At 40.3% G+C, this 22,674-nt stretch overlaps 1 protein-coding gene across 12 annotated transcripts in view; it reads right to left on the reverse strand.

The window, feature by feature from the left end:
- Positions 1 to 22,674, reverse strand: part of PEAK1 (pseudopodium enriched atypical kinase 1) — a 270,520-nt gene that overhangs the window by 42,957 nt on the left and 204,889 nt on the right. For all 12 annotated transcript variants that reach the window (XM_010593772.3, XM_064267232.1, XM_064267240.1 and 9 more), the window contains one exon: positions 14,943 to 18,200. In XM_010593772.3, coding sequence (XP_010592074.2) covers positions 14,943 to 18,145 — 3,203 coding nt within the window. In that variant the 5' untranslated portion in view covers positions 18,146 to 18,200. The remainder of the gene's footprint in view (positions 1 to 14,942; positions 18,201 to 22,674) is intronic.

Raw genomic sequence — 22,674 nt, forward strand, 5'->3', positions numbered from 1 at the left:
TGAAGAAGTAAAAATGCTTTGAAAGAATAAAGCTATTATTGACTGTGAAGTATTAATGATTACAGATGTGTTCTGCTTTCGAAAAATCAGAATAAGAAATGTCATTATTTACACTGCAAAACGATTTCTTTAAAAAGAAGCTGCTTTAGTATAGAAAGACTGTGTTTACAGATATTTGGCTACCTAACAATAATCACTACCACCACGTCTACGTTTACTGAGTGCCGGGCACAGTGCTTAAATAACAATAATGCTCTGAGTAAGTTTCGTTATTTCCAAAACAGCAAATAATAATAGTAGCCAAAACTTATATAGTGCTTATTATATGCTAGATGCTATTCTAAGTCATGTTTCTCAGAGTGGCACTGTTGACATTTTGGACCAGCTGAGATTTGGTTGTGGAGGGCCTTCCCATGAATAATAGGATTATAGTAGCATCTCTTGCTGCTGCATCTTGCTATAGTAGATGTTGGAATCACCCCCTTGGTGCTCCAGTTGTGACAACCAAAAATGTCTCTAGACATTGTCAAATGTCCCCGAGGGGGCAAAATCCTTTCCCCCTTTCTAAATCCTTCACATGAATTAATTCATTTAAGTCTCACAACAACCTCTTAGGTAGGTTATTATCTCTCTTTTACAAATGAAGACATTATCACCATTATCACCCAAAGAGGTTAAGTCACTTGCCTCAGATAACACAGCTAGTAACTGGTGGAGCTGAGATTCAAACACCCGGAGTCTGCTCTAGAGTTTGGGATCTAAACAGCTACATTATTGTGCTTCTTAAGTTTACAGATGAGGAAACTGAGAAGCAGAGCTCAAGTAACTTGTCTACGATGACAGGGCTAATGAGCAGTGAAGCAAGATTCAAAGCCAGGTCTGAGTGACTTCCATGTATGTGTTCTAAGGCATTATGCCAATGATTATCAAACTTTAATGTGTCTAAGAATTACCTTGGAAGCTTGTTAAAGTTGCGGATTCTTAGCTCCCACCTCCAGGGACTGATCTAACAGCTCTGGGGTATGGTCCAGGAACCTGCATTTATAGAAACACCCCAGGTGATTCTGATGCAGTTGGTCCCATGACCGTACTCTGATGAACTGTTTTTCATTGCTCCCCACCCTTTAGAGAGAAAGGGGCAATAAGTATAGAGGAAATAAAGTATGAAAAGTAGAAACACTTTAAGGAAAGCAGCATTATTCCTCAGAAGTGATATAGGCTGAAAAGGGGAAGTAAAAAGTCTCAGACGAGATCCAACACAAGCTATTAACAAGGGGCAGGGGCATGGTTTAGGATCATTCCTAACCTCTGAGGTTTATTCTCAGAATACTGTTACACACTGGAATCTCTAAGTGTCAGAAGTCCTCTAACTTCAGGGGGAGAGATGAGAATCATAATCAGTACAAAGCTGAGTCCTGACGCGGAGGTCAGACATACCTCCATTCTCCAGTTCTGTTTTTTTTTTTTTTACCCATTTTGACACCAGACCTCCTCCCCCCAGCACTCTCTACTTCTTTGCTCCGTTTGATAATTCCTTGCAACGGCCACACAGAACTCACAGACCATATTCATGATTATGTGGTTTACTAGTGAAGTAACAGGCTACAACTCGGGATCAGGAAGTAAAAGTATACAGTTCATCAGTCAGGACAGCTTTCAACCAGGGCTGTTCTCAGCTTCTTGGCTGTGCTCACAGGCGGGCAGCCCCTCTCTTGGCCCTGCCTGTTGCCTGGCCTTCTCTAAGCTGTGCTGCCGCCCAGCTTGGCTTCTGCTGCTAGGCCTCACTCTCAGCCTCTGTCCTGCTTGGGCAAGTGTTACAGCTCTTTAGCTCTGCCGACAAGTGCCCAGAGGCACCCCATTCCATTAGCAAGCCTTCTGTCTGAAGGCACTCAGCTCTCTCGTTCATGGGCCAGGACGCCCACCACAGCCATCTTGTGCCAGTCTCCTGGTTCCTGCCATCTTGTGCTGTCTCGCACTGTTCCCAGTGTTACAGCTTTCTCTGTCTCCTGGATCTAGGAGGTTCTGAACTCAGGGACCCTGGGCCCAAATGACATGCTCCACTCCAGGCTCTTCTTGATGGTAGTGAGGTCTCCCTCTACCTCTGTGGGATTGGCCCTTTTATAAGCCTACTGAACCCACCAAGACCACAAACTGACCAATCCCCTCAGTAGGCCACAGTTACCTAATTTGCATAGTAAACTGTCCAATCCCTACAAGGTACATAAAATAGACTAATTACAGGGCAGGCTGTGGCTCAACCAATTATTTTTGGCAGAATTATAAACCCAAGCCCAGAAAGGCCATATATATGAGAAACCCACTGCACTGCATACACACTCACAAATATTAGAAAATGAGGATTTGGCCTCGTATGATATTTATGATTTTAATCAGAAGCCCTGGCTGGTTAAGACCACCTTGAAAAGGAGAAAGAGCATCTGTGACAGGAATAATAAGTCTTCCGACATGCAGCAATGCCTCAATTATTTGTATCAACAGAGGACAGAGGTGAGCACAAAGGGCAGGTCCCTGCAACAGAGAAAGCTGCTACGAGAAGAGGGACCACAATACCCACACTTTCTACCCAGCCTGCCAGGGGACTCTTCCTAAAATACCTCTTTTGGTATGCTGTTCCTCTCCACCACACCCTCCACAGACCCTTATGGTTTAAGGTCAGGTCCACATCCGCCCTGCAGGTCTACAAGGCCCTTCACAATTCAATTGCAATGTATGCTTCCATCCTTATTTCAAACTTTGAGACACAATCCTTCAGCTCCAGACTAGCCAATCTATTTCTACTTCGTGACTCCCTGTCCCTTGGACAGACCATATTCTGTGTATTTGCTGTACCTACGTTCCCTTCCTAAAACTGCCTCCCTTCTTCTTTCCATCTACTCCAAATTCAGCCAGTCTTCAAAGTTTTATTCAAGTCCTATATATATTACCCATGTCAACTTACTGTTCAGAGACTCTTCCTTCTCTGAACACCCATGAAGGGGACTGAGGGGTACAAAAAGTACTCAATAAATTCACATTGAATAAATCAAACCAGGTGGAATCTGGGCAGCAAGACACAAGAGAATGTCACCAGGCTCTGTACCCACACTCTTCCTCCCACCAGAATTCCTGCCTGTACCCAGTGAGACTGGGATAAGCGCCAATGTGGAGTGAGCAAGAGGGGGTGGCAAGTTTCCTCCCCACTAGGAAGCCAGAGGAACAGGGTGTCTTCCCAGAAGCAGACTGGAGCTTCAGCTGTGTATCAGCAGCACAGAAAGGCCAGCTGGCTAATTCCTGAGGCTATTTCACTCCAGGATAATTAGGGGTGGAGGTGAAAGGCTGATTCCTGTGCTGTAGTTACCATCACTGTGGTCTTTTCAGGCTAGCCTTTCTCCCTGCTAACAAATCACCATTATAGAGGCACAATATGAGGATAAGCTGCTTGTCTCTGGAATTAAACCTTTAAATATCACCCGATGGCTCAACTCAGTACTTTATTGCAGTTATGTTAAATAATCACTGACTGAAACCTGGCCTAGAGGAGTAAAAGCAGGTCAAGAAATTAGAAATTCAAATTTAATTTCAGTTCTGCCACCACCAGTACTCTGTCTACACCCCCATTAAAACTCATCTGTAAAATGGGTGTAGTGACAGCTACAGGAAAAAAAAAAATTATGTATTAATTAGGGCATTCATGTGAAGTGCTTTTAAGAGGGTGAGTAACTATGGCAATGTTGAATACTTTAAGACTGCTTGACTGGCCAGCGAATCAGCACGTATCATTGTGACCTTTCTTAGTCACAGACATGAATTCCTGTGCTCAGCGGGACTTTATTTATTTTATTGTGCTTTAAGTGAAAGTTTACAGTTCAAGTCAGTCTCTCACGTAAAAACTTATACAAGCATCATTATATGACCCTAGTAGCTCTCCCTACAATGTGACAGCACACTCATTGACTCTACGCAGTATTTCCCACGTCCATTTAACCTGCTCCTGTCCCCTTCTGCCTTTTCATCTTGCCTCCGGACAGGAGCTGTCAGGGGTACTTTAAAAGGTGTAGTAGACATCAATTGACTCAACAACCACCACTAATAGTAACAAAAATCACTTTGGGGTCTAACTGTCTTTCAAGTCAAAATCACTACTGCAGAGTGGTTCTAGGGTAGTCAATAGACCTCTCTGGCCCTCAATTTCCTAAAAAAATGGGAAGGATGCACTGTCAGAGCTGTTGGGATGGCTCAGATAATACGAGGGAAATTTTCGTAAGAGTTACATAATAAGATATGGTTATTAAACTTCAGATTCATTGTGCAAACAAAACAAAACAAGCCCAATGAGCAGGAAATTCCCAGTTTGATTCTTCACTTTAGAACATATTCATTACGGAACTCTAAGCAAGTCCCTTTACTTTTCTGGAGTTGTATCACCTCCCCAAAGAAAAAGGAATATAAAACTCTATGAAGACCACTCCCATCATGATGTACATAAAAATAACCATTCTGCATCATTCTGTGATTAGGATGAAGTAAGGTATTTATCAATTTCTCTAAAACAGGATTATTTAAAAATTCAACAAGGACTTCACGAACTAGTATAAACTTTAGGAAGAATATGTTGGCAAATGTTGATGTGATCTTTATAAATGCTGACAATGCAGAAATTTTCTTTAGAGCAAAAGAACATATAATCAGGAGAGCAAACAGCCACTTTCAGCTTCTTCTACAATTATTTTTCTTTATGAGAATTAGGAACTTGATCTTCATAGGCCAGTTTGGTCCTAAGCATGAAAAGATGACTTTGATAGGGTGTCTTAGTAGAGATAATGAAACGAAGCTATAACTGCAGCGTAAGTATTAAGACAATTCAAACTTCTAACTGAACTTTCTGGAGAGAAGGACATCTTATTTTATCATAGGCACGAAGATGGCACAGGATATCTGGCAACATTTTGCTCTGTTATATATAAGGGCCTATGAGTCAAAGATGACTAGAAGGCAACTAACAATAGCCACAAGAAGAAGTGTTTGGATTTTATTTTTTCATACTACATGTACGCACACACACAGAACCAGACTCTGATTTCTTTGTTGTCAGTTGTCGTTGATTCCAACTCATGGAAACCTCATGTGTAGAGAGTAGAGCTGCTTCCTAGAGTTTTCAAGTCTATAATCCTTTGGAAGCAGATTGCCAGACCTTTCTTCCTCTGAGGTGCCTCTGAGTGGGTTTGAATTGCCAATCTTATAGTTGAGCACTTAACTATTTGCACTACCCAGGGACTCCGTCTATTGATTTTTTTAGCAAGTACCAAACTTGTCTAGTGTTTGACTGGAATAACTATAAGCTATTTTTACTAGTGTGCTTGACAACTACAGACAAATCAGGTAGTATAGCTCTGCACCAGGGTTACCAAATTTAAAAGGGCCAGACAGTAAATATTTTAGGCTTTGCAAGCCACATAGTCTCCATTACAACTATTCAACTCTGCTGTTGCAGTGCAAAAGCAGTCATAGACAATACGGAAAAGAACGTGCATAGCTGTGTTCCAATAACACTTCATTTACAAAAACAGGCTACAGGTTGGATTTGGCTCACAGGCCATAGTTGGTCAAGTCCCAGTCTACACCCTTGAACTTTGGAGTTGATTAGAGGATACCCAAGGTTGACCCCTGGATTATCGAGGAATATAGTTTAGTTTTAAGATCAATAAGGAAAGGGGCAAAGGAAAGCTATACAAATGTATAGAGTTCCTAAGGGAGCAAAAGTGTGCCAAATCCAATCTGACTGTCCAAACCAGAATTCAGCTGGGGTTTGGACAGAATCCTAGCTGTTCGAGGCAGAGCCGGATTCCTGAGATGGTTCTGGGCATCCTAAAAAACCAGATTTACATGGCATCCAGGAGCACATTCTAATTAGGAGCATGGTGTTCAGGGCTGGCGGGGCTAGGAAGGTTAGCTAAAAGTTAAGGGGCCATTCAGGGGCAGATGATATCCTTAACTTTGCCTGGAGGTGTTAGAGCACAGTTATTTTGAGTGAGTTATAGTTACAATAGCCCCCCTTATCCGCAGTTTCGTCTTCTGCGGTTTTTGTTACCTGCAGTCAACTGAGGTTTGAAAATATTAAATGAGTACATAGCATGAAGCAATCTCATGTAGTCCCGCTCTGTCACTCACATAACTTTTATTACAGTATAGTGTTATAATTGTTCTATTTTATTATTAGTTATTGTTAATCTCTTACTGTGTCTAATTTATAAATTAAACTATCGTAGGTACGTATACATAGGGCAAATCACGGTATATATAAGGTTCAGTACCATCTGATGGATGGATGGTGGGGTCTTTACCAAGAAGGGAGCCCTAGAGTTGGAACAGATTTATAGGGAAAACCCAAAAGTTCTGTTTTGGACATGTTTCATTTGAAATGCCTATTTGATATTTAAATGGTGGTCAGTTGTACCCAAGTCATAAATACAGGAAAGAAGTCAGGGAGAGAGAGATAAATTTGGGAATCATAAGAATATATATAGTATTAACATCTTGGTACCAGATGATGTTTATTTACCCAAGGATTAGCCACTAAGGTTTAAAGAACCCCTTTTGGAATATGATTATAATAAAAAACATTAAAAAGCTTATCTTTTAGAGATTATATACTGAAAATTTTACAAATGAAATGATGTCTGGGATTTGCTTCAAAATAATGAGGGTAAGCAGATGGGTGTATAAATAAAACAACTGTTGAAGTAGGGTTTTGAGTAAACGGTGGTTCATTATACTAACCTACATGTTGTTATTGTGTGCCATCAAGTGGATCCTGACTCATAGCAGCACTACAGGACTCACAGCAACACTACGGGACGGAGTAGACCTGCCCCATAGGGTTTCCTCGGCTGCAATCTTCACAGGAGTAGATTGCCAGGTGTTTTCTTCCATGGAGCTGCTGATGAGTCTGAACTACCAACCTTTCCGTTAGCAGCCAAGCGCTTAACCACTGCGCCACTAGAACTCTAATCTACCTAGATAGGCTAATCTCTCTACTTTTATAAATGAAAATAAATAAACGGACCCATTTTAAAGATGGAATCGGTAGTACTGATTCCTAGATCAACACTATAAGCGAGGTACTCAGACAAGAAGGAAGCCAGTATAACTGGGAGTTTGTTCATGAGTAAGAGGGTGAGTAAGGTTAAATAGGTAGTCAGAGGTCACATATGTAGGGCCTTCCTTCAGTGTGGGGATATGACTAGATACACATTTAAGAAAGAGCACTTGGCTATTGTAAGAAGCATAGATCGCACGGGGCAAGACATTAAGCAACAATTATCTTAAACTCTGGTCCCCTAAGCATAATTCGGAAACCCTGGTGGCGTAGCGATTAAGTGCTATGGCTGCTAACCAAAAGGTTGGTAGTTTAAATTCACCAGGTGCTCCTTGGAAACTCTATGGGGCAGTTCTGTTCTGTTCTATAGGGTCACTATGAGTTGGAATCCACTCCACGGCAATGGGTTTGGTTTTGTTTTTTTTTTTTTAAGCATAATTCTGTAAAGGGGTGCCACCTGTACCTAAATCTTTCAGAAACATCATTGCCAATAATAGGAGACATAACTAACTGACTTCTTCCTATTAGTCAATGCTGAGCTAGATGCTTTACAGAAAAAGCCAGCTCCTGTCAAGTCAATTCTGACTCATGGTGACCCCATACGTGTCAGAGTAGAACTGCGCTCCACAGGGTTTTTCAATGGCTGATTTTTCAGAAGTAGATCATCAGGTCTGTTCTTCTGAAGTGCCTCTGGGTGGACCTCAACTGCCAACCTTTTGGTTAGCAGCAAGCGCGTTAACCATTTGTATCACCTGCGGACTCCAGGTACTTTGTAGACATTATCTTAGTCTTCGCAACGTCTCTGTAAGGTAGGTAGTATTATTCTTATTGTACAAGTAAGGAAACTACAGCTTAGAGAGGTAAAGTCAAAAGTCGCACAGCTACTCGCTGGTAAAGTTAGAATCTAAATCTTAATCTATCTGACTTCATTTTTTTTTCACTATGCAGTTATTATTCTCCATGCTATGGACACCAAAGAGTTGCAGAGATGGTAAGGTAGGCTAGTGCTTCTGAAAGTGATACCTGAGACATTCCCAACTAACCACAGATCAGGCCAATCACCAAATTAATTTCTTTTGATCCAAGCTAGCCAGATAGAAATGACACCTATGGATTAACTCCTGAACCAAAATTTGATCCAGTGGTGACCCTGTCACCAGTATTTCTACTTTTAGTCCATCTTCAATACTACTGCCTGAGAGATTAAAAAAAAAAAATCATGCCACTTTCCTGCTTAAAAACTGTTTCCTCTACAGAGCCTACAAGACAAAGGCTAAACATCTCAATGTATCATGCAAGGCTATTTACAGTCTAAATCAGCAGTTTCTCAAACTTTTTGGTCTCAGGATTCCGTTATACTTTTAAAAACTGAGAACTTGCTTAAATTTGGGCTTTTGTTTAGATGAGTTATATCAATTGATATTTATTTTATCAAATACTAAAAAAGAAAATTTAAAAATAGTTAATCATTTAACAGTAAAAATAATAAACCCTTTAACTGTTAACCTAAATATATTTTTAAAAAATCTATCTGGTTTAGTAAAAGAGAGCTGGATTCTCATATCTGCTTTAGCATTAAATCAGCTGTGATACACTGTTTTGGGTTGAAGTGTATATCAAAAAAAAATCTAGTCTGATCCAGATACATAGGTGGGAGAAAGTGGAGTGTCTTAGTTAGTTGTGGATGTTTTCTTTGGTACTACACCAGAGCTTGATAAGTGGCAGTTCCTTAACGGTGAGTTGTAAGGTGCAATCTGAAAACATTTCAATGAACATTTTGTAGTCCGTCACATTAAAATCCATTGGTCTAGCTTCCACTCATGCATTATTTTGTAATATCATTTCCTTTGGAAATCACTAGTTTACTGAATTACGCAGATCTTTCAAATGTTGACATGTTTCACTATGTAACATTAAAAAAAAAAAAATCACTTTAGCTCATACCAGCAATCTTTTTGGAAAAATGTTTAAGTATTAGGAAGCCGTCAAGGTTGTGGTGGCAGATACAAATTCTCAAAAAATTTCTATTTTTGCTTGAAAGCTTGAGTTGTTCTCCTCAAAGTGATAGGCTTGCTATATTCATTCTTCAGAAAATATCTGCCCAACACCCAGGTCTAAATAACTATAGTTTATCTGTCAGCTGGGGCTAGTTCAGCTTTACAGCGCAAACTATCTCCTAAGTGTTTTCCCCTGAGAAAACCACCAGACTTCGGTAGGCAGCAGAAGTACTCCATGGGTACTTCCCATTTCATCACACAGAATTTTAAAAAGGCAGGTACTGAAGGACTGAGATGTAATAAAATTCACTACTTCATCAAGGACATTCCTAAGTGAAACTGGTTTTTTTCTTTCCTTCTTTTTTACTACTAGTACAGTTTGGGGCCACGGCCTTGATTTGTGCTTCAGTGCCAGGAATTTTACCCACTCTTGTATTTGCACCATCAGTGCAAATATCACACAGTGAAAAAGATAAATAATGTCTTATTATTTTTTATGAAAGAGCCCTGGTGGTGGTGAAGTGCTTGGCTGCTAACTAGAAGGCTGACAGTTTGAATCCACCAGCCACTCCTCGGAAACCCTATGGGCACTTCTACTCTGTCCTGTAGGGTTGCCGTGAGTCAGCATTGACTTGATGGCTAAGGGTTTGGTTCTGGATTATCATTATGAAAACAGTTTTCACCTTGCATGAACCATGCCTTAAGAACCACTGGTCTACCCGTTTTTCTTTTCGGCCCACACGTCCTACTTCTGTTTGTCATCATTCTCATCCGTGTTACTTTGCATATGTTGTTCCTTTTGCTTGCAATGTCTTTCCCAATCAGCTGGCAAAATCCTGTCTTTTTAGACCTTTTTTGGATTTCATTTCTGAGAAATCTGTTTTAAGCCAATTTAGTCACTCTGTCTTGGTACTTCTGTACCACTTTGCACATACATTGTTATAGCATTTATCACGCTGAGTGCAGAGGGGCTCCTAACATTTTATAGCACCTAATTTTTTCTTTTAATTTTGGTTGGTGGTTCAAACTCACTCAGTGGCTCTGCAGGAGAAAGACCTGGTGATCTGCTCCTCTAAAGACTACAGCCAAGAAAACCCTGTGGGGGCAGTTTTACTGTTACCCGGGATTGCTGTGAGTCAGCACTAACTTGACAGCACCCCAAAACAACAACAGCATGTCAGACCCCATACTAAGCCTTTTACATATTTTCTCATGAAATCCTCAGATTAATTCTACATGATAATTATCAACATAGCCATTGTACCCTGAAGGACTAGACAGATAGCTGAAGAAGAATTCAAACCCAAACCCAATATTTTACCAGTGTCATAATCTTTACCCCTATTTGCTCCAGGACCTAATACCATACGTGACACATAGTTAAGATGTTCAATTTATATCTTCTGAACTCAAGTAAATTAACTTAATGACAATAAAATCCCATAATGCAAGGCTCTATAAAAGCTCTAAAAGTGTCTGGAGCCTGGCCTTCGGTACAGGATTTTTCATTCTTCATTTCTTCCTTATAGTTTGGATTTGGAATCCTCATTTACTTATAGAAAAACCTGCATTTTCATTTCTTTCATCAGTGTGTTTCCAGCCATGGGATGGTAATTTAATGATTACACTGCCATCAAGCCGGAAACACAAATGCTGGCATTTGATAGTAATGTTTGTCTTCTCAAAGTTGCTTCAAGTAAATACCAATGGTGTATCCAAGTAAATGAGGTAATTATTGAAACAGCAAATGCTATATATTTTTCAAAATGCATATTTATGTTGCAAAATTTTCAAAAAATTAGTGGAAAAGGAATAAAAGACAAACTATTGAGTGTCTTTTTCTGCTTCGTCTGGGACACTATGAAATGTGAAAATGCCTCTGTGCCTCTAAGGAAAGCTTAACATGGCAATCAATCACTGCTGCACTTAGACAATGGCACAGGTTTTCAGAATAATGGTAAGAGCAGTGGGTCTTAATGTATCAGCCATCACCCGGGAACTAGTTAGGAATGTAAATTATCAGGCCCTACTCCAGACCTGGAAATCCTGGTGGTGTAGTGGTTAAGTGCTATGGCTGCTAACTAAAAGGTCAGCAGTTCAAATCACTGGTGCTCCTTGGAAACTCTATGGGGCAGTTCTACTCTGTCGTATAGGGTCGCTATGAGTGGGAATCCACTCCACGGCAGCGGCTTTGGTTTTTTACTCCAGACCTACTGTAACAGAAACTCTGGGGGTGGGGCCCAGCAATCTGTGTTTATTCAGCCCTCCAGGTGATTCTGATGCATGCTCAAGTTTGAGAACCAATGGGGCACACTAATCATGTCATTTGGACTCATGGATATTACTAAAGTGATAAATTTTGGAAAATATGACTGGCCCATGTATAAATAAATTTGTGAAAAAAAAAAAAGCTATATAATAAGAGATGTGTCATGCAAGGGCCTGGGCTGCCCTCAAGCACATATACAGTCAAAGGAGTGAGCCTCATTCCAGAGAAGAGAGGCCAGGTCATTCATTGGTTCTGCCTCCCAGGATGTGGATAAATACACCACAGCCATACCTAATGAGGAGTAAAGCCATGTATTGATCTGCATGAACTATCTGCCATTTCCTTGTAGGTAACTCCAACCATGTGCTGTTTAAATTGCTTCTTTCCTAATAAAATAGCAACCTGCAATACAGGTGTTTTATTACTACTGGAGTACAACATTCTATCATCCACATTCAACTACCAATGACAAGGCTATTCTTTCCAGAAATATATTATCACTATTCTAGTTGCTTTGCTACTAAATGGATTTAAGGAATACGGTGAACTTGCTAGCATTTTGACAACTATTTGAGGGGCATAAAAACTCATCTTAGTAAAGAATATATATAAAACTTCCTAGAATTTTGCTAGAAAAAGTGAAGGAATTTTTTTTTTTTTTCATTCTTCTTTATACTTTTCCAAAGAAAAACTGATAAGAGAACCTGCCTTTTCTAGTCAGAGTTTGCTGTCTTTGCTGGATAGAAGGCCAGGCCCTGTAGGAAAAGCTTACTGTAAGTCAGAAGGGACGAAGACTCAGAATCAGATGAATGGAGCACTCAGGGCATATCTTTGTTTAAAAAGAAAAGGAAAGAAACCATCCTATTTGTATAAGGAAATCATTTTATTTGTCACAAACTTGGGATAATGGTTTCTTGTTTTTATTGGTGGTTAATTAGTTTTGTTTAAAATACAAATGAGAAGGAAAAACTTAAGTGTCCTAAACATGTTTATGAGAACGTTTAAAAAAAAAAAAAAAACCAAACCCATTGCCATCAAGTCAATTCCGACTCATAGCGACCCTATAGGACAGAGTAGAACTGCCTCATAGAGTTTCCAAGGAGTGCCTGGTAGCTTTGAACTGCTGACCTTTTGGTTAGCAGCTGTAGCATTTAACCACTACACCACTTAGAAGTGAATATTTAACAGTTCAGTTTGACCTTGTGTTCATTAATAATTAAGCCAGATAGGAAGAATACAAGCTTTACAGTGCGATAGATACGGGTTTGTTTCCTGACTGACAATTACTAGCTGTGTGACTCTGGCCAACTGTTACCTTCTCTGAGTTTCAGCTTCCTCATCTGTTATGAATTGAATTGTGCCCCCCAAAACATGTGCTGTAAATCCTAACCTATATGTCTGTGGTGTGTCACTTTGAGGGCTAAGGTACGCCTGACCCAAGCTTGGCATTTTCAATAACCTCATATGCATGCGAAAGCAGGACAATGAATAAGGAAGACCAAAGAAGAATTGGTGCATTTGAATTATGATGTTGGTGAAGAATACTGAATATATCATGGACTGCCAGAAGAATGAACAAATCTGTCTTGGAAGAAGTACAGCCAGAATGCTCATTAGAAGGATGGCAAGACTTTGTCTCATGTACATTGGACATGTTATCATCATGCTGTGTAAAGTAGAAGGTCAGCAAAAAAGGACATCATGCTGTGTAAAGTAGAAGGTCAGCAAAAAAGAGGAAGCCCCTCAATGAGATGGACTGACACAGTGGCTACAACAACGGGATCAAATGCAGAAACAATTGTGAGGATGGCGCACGACTGGGCAGTCTTTTGTTCTGTTGTACACAGATAGGGTCTCTACGAGTCAGAACTGACTCCAGGCACCTAACAGCAACAAAACAACGCCTGTGCTCATAATGCTATCAGGGAATGGGTTGTCTTTGTTACGTTAATGAGACAGAATTAGTGTAGGGTATATCTTTTTTTTTTTTTTATATCTTGAGTCAATCTCTTTTGAGATACAAAGAGATTAAACAAGCAAGCAGAGCAGAGATAGGGTAAGGTAGATGCCAAGACACATGGAGATTTCCAAGGGACCAGGAAGCAGAAGCTGTAAGAGACAAGGACCTTTCTCCAGAGCCAAGAGAGAGAAAGCCTTCCCCTAGAGCTGGTACTCTGCATTCAGACTTCTATCCTCCTAAACTGTGAGAAAATGAATTTCTGTTAAAGACATCAAGTTGTGGTGTTTCTGTTACAGCAGCACTAGATAACTAAGAAATCATCTCAAGGGCACAACCAATTTATAGAGCTATTAGTAAGGACTTGAGATAAATATTTGGGATATGCCCTGCACAATGCCTGACAGGGAATAGGTGATCAAGAAATATTTATTAAAGTATTAAAGAAAAGAAAACTAATGCCCAGAGAACTCATGTAGGTATACAACTTGCTTAGTTGAATTGAGGATTATACTGTTGGGTCTCGATCTCAATAACTAACTTCTTCTATTTCATCTACATGTAATATAACCTCCCCCCCTCCCTTTTTTTCAGCAACTCTTAGAAGATGGACAGGGAAGGGCAGTGTGATGGTTAATGTTACGTGTCAACTAGCATAGGTCATAATTCCCAGTATTGTGTGGGTCCTCTATTTTGTGATCTAATTATTCTCCATGATGTAGGGGGAGTTCCTTTGGGAGTATGACCTGCATCCAGTATATATATGGATGCGCTGGCAAGGCTCTCTCTTGCTCTGGATCCTGCATCTGGCTTGTCATCATCTGACCTCTGGTTCTTGGGACTTGAGCCTGTCATCTGACCCGCTGATTCTGGGATTCACCAGCTTCCATAGCCCTGTGAGCCAGCAGCCTACTGTCTGACCTGCTGATTGTGGGTTCATCAGCCCCTGCAACCATGTTGAGTCAGGAGAAGCCTCCAGCCTCACATCTGACCCATGGATTTGGGACTTGCCAGCCTCTAAAACCTCATGAGCCGTTTCCTTGAGATAAATCTCTCTCTATACATTTATATACATATGCTTGACTGGTTTTGCTTCTCTAGAGCACTCAGCCTAAGACAGACAGCAATAAAAACAAACAAACAAATATTCCCATAAAATAAGAGTAATGCATATGGAGGTAATACCTTGGTGAAAGACAGAAAGAACTGCTTGAAGAGTTTTATTTCACTTACAATGAGGGAACGAACATCACTACCGTTTATTCATTTGCTCCTGTTTCTTCCTTATGCTATCATAGCATTTCAAAGCAACATATTATTTACTGCTATTTAGATATTATGAATTTGCTTTCCTATCTTAAAACCCTTTTGCATTCACCAGAATGCAGCAGGCTACTTTAGCTAAAGATCCAGGGCCATAAACCTTGTTCAGGGCAATGAGATCACTCCAATAATATTCTAATCTTGGAATGCTGTTTAAAGATAAATGATGGCCACAAAGTGCTACTTACAAACAGAAATGGCTCTTATGCAACAGTAAAGATACAAAAAACTTACCACCTGAAAATGGGTTTTAAAAAAAAAAACCCAAAACCCCACATTCTGCCAGTCTATTTTACATACCTGAGAATTTTTTTAGGAAGCTGTGATGGAGAAGAATGACTCCTTTTCTTCTTCTCCGAGTCCTGTAGGAAAGTATCTTCTTTTCCACTCTTCTCCATGACTGCTGTCTGGTTGGCTCCGGCCTGACTCTGATCCACACTGAGCTGGCCTTGGGCAGGGTCACACCTGTACATGAAGACAATGGCTGGCTTCTCACTGGACTCTGCTTTGGTTTCTGTGAACCAGTGATGACGCTGAACTGGCGGAGGGGGCAGCATGTGGATGACTGTGCCATCCAGGCCCACCAGTTTCCCTTTCTCTCGCTCTTTCTCTTTTTCATCCTCCTCATCTGTCTTCCGACGGCGGAAGAAGCTTTTAAATGATATCCAGCGCTTAGGTTTTGCGTCAGTTGCCCGCCTGCTTCCTTCAGAATGCAAAACTGATTCAGCTTCCGTTGACCTAGTAGGGCTGGTTGGCTTGGTCCAGTTGGTGAAATGCCTCTGCAAAAGGTTACTTGCATGGTAAGGAGAGGAAGTGGAGCGTGGGGGAGGGAAGGGAGGTGCTGGCTCACTTTGGGGGCTCATCACTAATTTGGAGGGAGGGGTGGTGACCGGCTTTGAGAGTGGATCTTTCTGTACTTTGGTGGTAGGGCTTTCTGTGGTCTGAGGTGCTTCAGCTTCACCGCTGGGCTGAGATGTAAAGAGAGATTTGGGCCGGACTGGTGTACTCTTAGGTGTACTCTTAGCGGTGTCGGCATCTGGAGGAACGGCATAAAGCTCTTCCACACTGCAAGCTTTAGGGCCAGATGGAGGCATTTCTGGAGGAGACTGTGGGGGTTGGATAGAAGCCACAATCTGAGAAAGAACTGTGCTTGCTTTCTCCCTGGTGCTACTGCCACTGCCCACAGTCTGAGACTCCTGAGTGTCTTCTGTTTTGGCCACCGGTTCCTGAGTGGTTCTCTGGATCTTTGCTGGGGAACTGTGGCTAGAACTATAGTTTCTCTGTGGTGAAGACTGGGCTCTGTTAAGACAGTTGTTAAACTCCTGAACCTTTTGAGCCACCGAGCCCCTTTTATGCTCCGTGCTGTTTGAAAACCCTTTAGCTTGGGGACATTCAGTGGGTTTGTTAGTGGTGCTATCAGACACTTGGCTTTCAGTTTCTATCTCTTCATAAGTATGGCTTATTATACTTGTGGTTTTTTCCTTCGCTGAGAGCTCTCCACTTGTTCCCAGAAAACTCCTGTAGATAGCCAGATTGTCATATGCATTTGGATTGATTACAATGGGAACTTTGATAGCATTTTTGGAACTCCGAGCATAAGTTGGCTCATCATGAATGATAATTGGAAAAGGTGGCATACCAGCATTGTTATAACTATTAAATTTTATTTCAGACAAATTAGGTGACTTTACCGGAATGGTTCTGGAAGAAATGTTTGTAGCTGTGGGGGAAGTAGGTGCTGATTTGTGACAGTTTTTCCTTGGAGGGACATTTGGTCCAGTTCCACCACTAATTAATTCCACTTTAGGTATCTTTTGTCGTGGACTGGTACTAGAAGTCCACACTTCCTGGTATCGGATTGCACTAGATTTTTGGAAATGGGCACTCACTTGTCCTGATGCCAATGCAGGCGATGTCACTGGAGAGTTTGGAGTAGAAGATGAGCTTTTCATCTTGAAGCTTTTGACAGGGCCCTCAAGGTGCTCACTGGCCATGGCTGCCGACACGTCCACAACAGTATATGGCTTGCACAGTGGCTGTTCCAAATTCACAACTCTGTAGGGCTTCGCTTGCTCTTCTACAGGGACGAGGTTTATGGTTACTGCTTGCCCAGCAATATCTGTAGAGGCTTTACTTTCTTGTTTCTCAGTTTGTACAGCAATCTTGCCATCCTTCTCTTCCAATCGGAGAGCAAGGACTGCTTTGTGTGTCTCTGGAACTTTTATTGGGCTTTTGGGAGTCTGTGATGAGTCTTCCTGGTTATTACCAGAGAGACTTTCATAATTGGGCTCAATTTCCTTCATGTTCTTAGGATCTCCCTGGTTACCAGGAGATAACCCTCCATTACAAATCTTCTGGGATAAACTACTGGCTGTCTCAGAACGTGATTCTTCCGTTAAAGAAGAATCTGGTGTTGTGGAGTCAGATGAGACCATGCTCTGAATGCTTCCGGGTCCATAGGAGACCACAGAATTCTCTTCATAACCATTCAGGATTTCATCATAGCTGTCGTCATAATCTACAGCACAGATTCTCTGCAGAGACTTATTTCGCAGAGGGACAGTATTCCACTTTTTGTCCACAAAGAATCGAACAGGAGACAATGTATTTGCCCTAAAGTTAGCAAAGCGAGGTTGTCCTCTCATGCGGATCTCCATGGCCAACAGCTCTTCGTCACTCTCATCCCAGCTCTCATGCTCCTCCTCCACGTTACTAAAAAATACATCTTCTTCACTTTCCTCACCACTAGAAAACTCTGGGTAACAGAACCGGCCCCCTTCATTACTGATCACTTCTGTGCTCCCACTCAGAATAACATGCTTTCCCTGAGTATCCTTTATCCCTCCCATCATGCAACTTGGTGGAAGCTTCCTTTCCAATGATCGTTTGTAGCAGTTATTTATTCTTCCTAAGAATGTTTCTCTAGAGTTTGTTTCATTTCCTCTTATCTGAGGGGTGGTATCTAAGCCTGCTATCTCCTTTAACACTTCGGTTAGTCCGTTATTGTTATTTGATATCTTCTTTGCAATGTCATTACTGCTGTGAGGCTTAGGAACATGGCTAAATCCTTCAATATCATCTTCATTATTATTGTTAAGTGGTTTCTGATTCAAGGCAGTCCTGTTTCGGTTCCACCCTATGATGACAGGTTTGTTCTCACAGTGCTCTTGGATGCTAAGCTCACCACAAACACTTTGCCCATCTGCCACCATCATAGTGGGCTTCACAGCTATAGTGGGTTTTTTGGCCACAGGAGGCCGGAAATTCCCGGTGTTCCTGATGCGATGGTTATTACTGTGATTGGCATTAGTTTTCACATTGCCATGGGTGATGGGTGCCTTCTCAGGGTCTGGGGGAAGCTGGTGTAAGCTTTTAGGCTTAAAGCAGTTTTTGCATTCACCAGGTTTCCAAACGTGCTCAGTAAAGGTGTTACAAGCAGACATTTTTGAAAGCAGAAACTTCACAGACAATGCTTTTCTTTCAGTGCATGGCAAAACTTTCATCCACTAGTTTTCACCTCCCCTTGGTGTCATAGCAGCTCTCCTAAGTACGATCTATCTGTGGGGAGAAAAAAAAAAGAAAAAAAGATCATAATGGAAAAGGTACGATGAGGTTTACCATGCTGAATGACTTGAACAAAACTGGTTCCATTCTTTAATTTTTCCTTAAATTAAAAGATTAAGTGAGAGATAAACTAATTTGGACAACTTATAATCTCTCTTTATTTAACCATCATTTTGGAAAGTTAGCCTTTTAACCATAATTTTATACATGCTCATTAAACCATTTATATTTCACTTGATGTCTCTGTGGCAACGATGCTATTGAGCTTCTCCTTCTGGAAAATGCCTTCGATACTACTCTTTCTGTTACCTACTCATCTCTCTGACACAGCTTAGTCCACTGCAGGATCCTCTTCTCCTACCCACCTTTTAAATTTTGGATAGCCTGTATTCTCCTCAAACCTAATGGATTCAAAACTAATCCTTCTGGCTACCCCTTTTCTCAACTCCTAACTTATCTCCTCTAACCAGCCCTTCTTCACTCCTGAGGCCACCTTCTGCCTCTTCTTTATTCTATATTTCAGTTAACGTCACTACCATTAATCTACATGGCTAAGCTTCAAACTTAAGACCATTTTCGACACCCTTCTCTCCACTTTTAACTCTGTATTTTACTAACTGCCCAAATTAGTCTTGTCAATTTTATCTCCTACATTTCTCTGGGATGCAGTTTTGCCATTACGAGAGACTGCTAGTAGTTCCAATATCACCATCTCTTGCCTAGACTATTGTAACAGGCTGTTTACTGACCTCCACAACTGTAGTCCCATCCCATTCTAATCCATCCTCTATACCCGTTACTAAGTGTGGACCTTGACCAGCAGCATCAGATTCACCTGGGAAGGTGTTAGGAATGTAGCACTGTAGGTTCCACCCCAGACCTATTTATTCAGAATTTGCATTAAATGAGATTCTCAGGTGATTCCACTGTTGTATATCACTATCAGATTTAACTTTCTAAAATGCTAATATGATCATCTTATTACCTAGCTTAAAAACTATTCTGTGGCTCAATCTTACTTAATCCATTGGCTCGCAAATGTCAGTGTGCAGACAGGTGGGTCTAGATAAACAAGAACCACTGGGGAACCACCAAGGTCCCTGGGTGGTGCAAACTGTTTGCATTCAACTACTAACAGAAAGGTTGGCAGTTCAAACCCACCCCACAGTCCACCACACACACAGTACCATGGAAGAAAGGCCTGGTGATCTGCTTCCTTAAAGATTACAGCCGAAAAAATCCTATGGAGCAGTTCTACCCTGTAACACATGAGCTCATCATGAGTTGGAATCAACTTGATGGCAATGGGTTTGGTTTTAGGGGAATCACCCTAGAGCTATATAGTCAATCTCTAGGAGAGGTATCTGGAATTCTGCATTTTAAACAAGCTCTCCAGGTAATTCTATGTGCAGTGAGGTGTTGGAACCTCTGAGTTATAGGAAGAAATCTAAGCTTCCTTAGTATTTCCTAATGTGGTCCTTGTCTTTCTTCTAACCTCCTGTCTTGAAAATCAACAACTCTTAGTATAATCTAAATCTCGTGGGACTTAGCATTTCTCCTTGGAACTATCAAAGCATCCTAGACATACATCCATGAACAAGTCCTTTGGTTTTTTAACTGCTTCCCCACTAGTTTTTGAGGTCTTTTAAGATACAAGCTATATCTTACTCATCTCTATATGTCTAAATAAAGAGCTGAATAAACATTAGCTGATTAACTGTGCTGGTTTTAAGGTTTATTTAAGAGATGAATCTTGTAGCCTTTTCTCTTGTTTTAGGCACACAGCTACACACCTTCCCACACAACACTACTAGTCTTATGTTTCTACTTTGGGTATCATAAGAGCTATTTTAAATAGCTGGGAAGTTCCACCTCATCCCGTACAGTGACAGTGCCAGGATCCTTGATTTGGTCAGAAACCCAGCCTTTTTACCACGTTTCAGCGTGTCTCGGAGAAAGGAACATTTTCTTTAGCTAATATATACAAAGCTAAGTCCCATGCAAACAATACCTGTAAAGGTCCCTGCTTTGGTGGAACAAATGCAGATTTAAAGACCAAAGAAATTCAGACAAAGAGCCCAACCACCCGGCTAAAATCTAAGTTCATTCTTTGCTGGAGACCACTGAAGGGCTCTTTTCAATAAGGTTAAAATACATTCTTCAAGTATTTGTCTGAAAACATTTTACTCTTTCAGGTAATTTTAAAGTTATATCCTTTAGTTGATAAAGTGATTTCCTGCCAATCTGAGACTGGAACATTGTGAGTGAGGTGGAGAGTGGTATAAAATTAGGTTGAAAAGGAGGCCAGGGGCCAGGTCATGCAGGGCCTTTTAGGCTTTTAAAGATTATAGAGTTTGTCCTAAGAGCAGTGGGAAGCCACTGAAGGGTCTTAGCAGGGGAAACAACATGATCCAATTTGCACTTTAAAAAGATTTCTCTGACCAAAAAAACATGAAATATTTAAGTATAAATCTAATAAAATATATGTGTGGAAAACTACAAAATACTGATAGAAGAAATTAAAGATCTAAATAAATGGAGAGACATACTGGGTTCAATGGATTGGAATGACTAAATATCGTTAAGATGTCAATTCTTCCCAAATCGCTCTGTAGATTCAATTAATTCCAATCAAAATCCAAGCAGGATTTTTTAAAATAGAAATTAGCAAGTTAATTCAAAAATTTATAGGAAAAGGCAAAGAAACTATAACAACCAATTTTGAAAAACAACAAAGTTGGAAGACTCATGTTACCTGATTTCAAGACTTACTATAAAGCTACATTAACCTTGACATTAGTATTAGTGAAAGACTGGGAACATAGATCAGGAGGTTAGCACACTACAGCTGGCAAACCAAATCTAGCATGTTGCCTGTTTTTGTATGTCCCTAAGCTAAGAATGGCACCCTGGTGGTACAGGGGTTGAGCCTGGCTGCTGACCAAAAAAAAAGGTCACAGTTTGAATCCACTAGGGGAAACCCTACAGGACAGTTCTACTTGGTTCTGTAGGGCTGCTGTGAGTCAGAATTGACTTGACAGCAATGGGTTTTTCTGAAGCTAAGAATGCTTTTTCTATTTTTAAATTGTTGACAAAAATGAAAAGAAGAATATTACTTTGTGACAAGTGAAAATTATACGAAATTCAAATTTCAGTGTCTGTTAAGTACAGCTCTATTGGAACACAGCCACACTCATTTGTTTATATGTTGTGTATGGTGGGTTTGTGCTCAATGGAGAGCTGAGTGGTTATGAGAGAGGCTGTATGTGGCACTCTCATTGCTTTGCACTGCTTTTCAGAACACTACAAATTGCAGTGTTTCTACTGCTATATGTATTGCCTATATGAAAAGACATTTTTCAAAGATAAAAATACATAAAATTTCATTACTGATCTGAATTAACAGATGAATATTTGTGATCAATTTTGATGAGAGGAAACACTAGCCATGAACCCCAATTAAGTGAAATGTTATCCCTCTCCTAAAAAAGAATTTCATTCTTTTCATTAGTAGACCTGTGTTAGAAAAATTATTCTCAATGACTATATTTTTAATTTTATGATAAAATTTGTTTTCTCTCCTATTATACAAATACCTGCATAATAGCTTTGATTTTACCCTTTGGCCTACAAAGCCTAAAATATTTACTATTTGGCCCTTTACCATTGCTGATCCCTGACATAGATCGATGGAACAGAATAGAGTCCAGAAATAGGCCCACACAAATATAGTCAACTGATCTTTGACAAGGTGAAAAGGACATTTTTTCAACAAATGGTGTTGAAACAATTAGATATCCATATAAAAAAAGAATGAACCTCGACCCATACCTCACACCATACACACAAGTTAACTCAAAATGGAACACAGACCTAAGAATAAAAATGTAAAACTATAAACTTTTAAAAGAGAACATAGAAGAAAATCTTTGTTACTCTTGGACTTTATCAAAACTAAAAACACTTGTTCTGCCAAAGACACTGAAGAAAATGAAAACACAAGCCACAGACTGGGAGAATTTTTTTGCAAAGTGCATATCTGACAAAGGACTTGTATCCAGAATACATACAGAACTCTTAAAACACAACAAAAAGAAAACAAACACAATTTTAAAAAATATGCAAAAGATTTAAACAGACACTTCACCAAAGATAAATGAATTGTATATAAACATGTGAAAAGACACTAAGTATCATTAGTCATTACAGACATACAAATTAAAACTACAATGAACTACCACTACACATCTATCAGAATTCGTAAACTAAAATTAAAACAAAAACTGGTGGTAGTGAGGATATGGGGCAATTTTAACACTCATTCATTGCTGGTGGGAATGTACACGGTTCAGCCACTTTGGAAAACAGCTTGGCAGTTTTTTAGAAACATAAACTTACCATGGAATCCAGCAACCCCATTCCTAGGTATTTACCCAAGACAAATGAAAACTTATGTTCACACTAAAAC

The sequence above is a fragment of the Loxodonta africana genome, chromosome 13, assembly GCF_030014295.1.
Source record: "Loxodonta africana isolate mLoxAfr1 chromosome 13, mLoxAfr1.hap2, whole genome shotgun sequence".
Taxonomy (NCBI): Eukaryota; Metazoa; Chordata; class Mammalia; order Proboscidea; family Elephantidae; genus Loxodonta; species Loxodonta africana.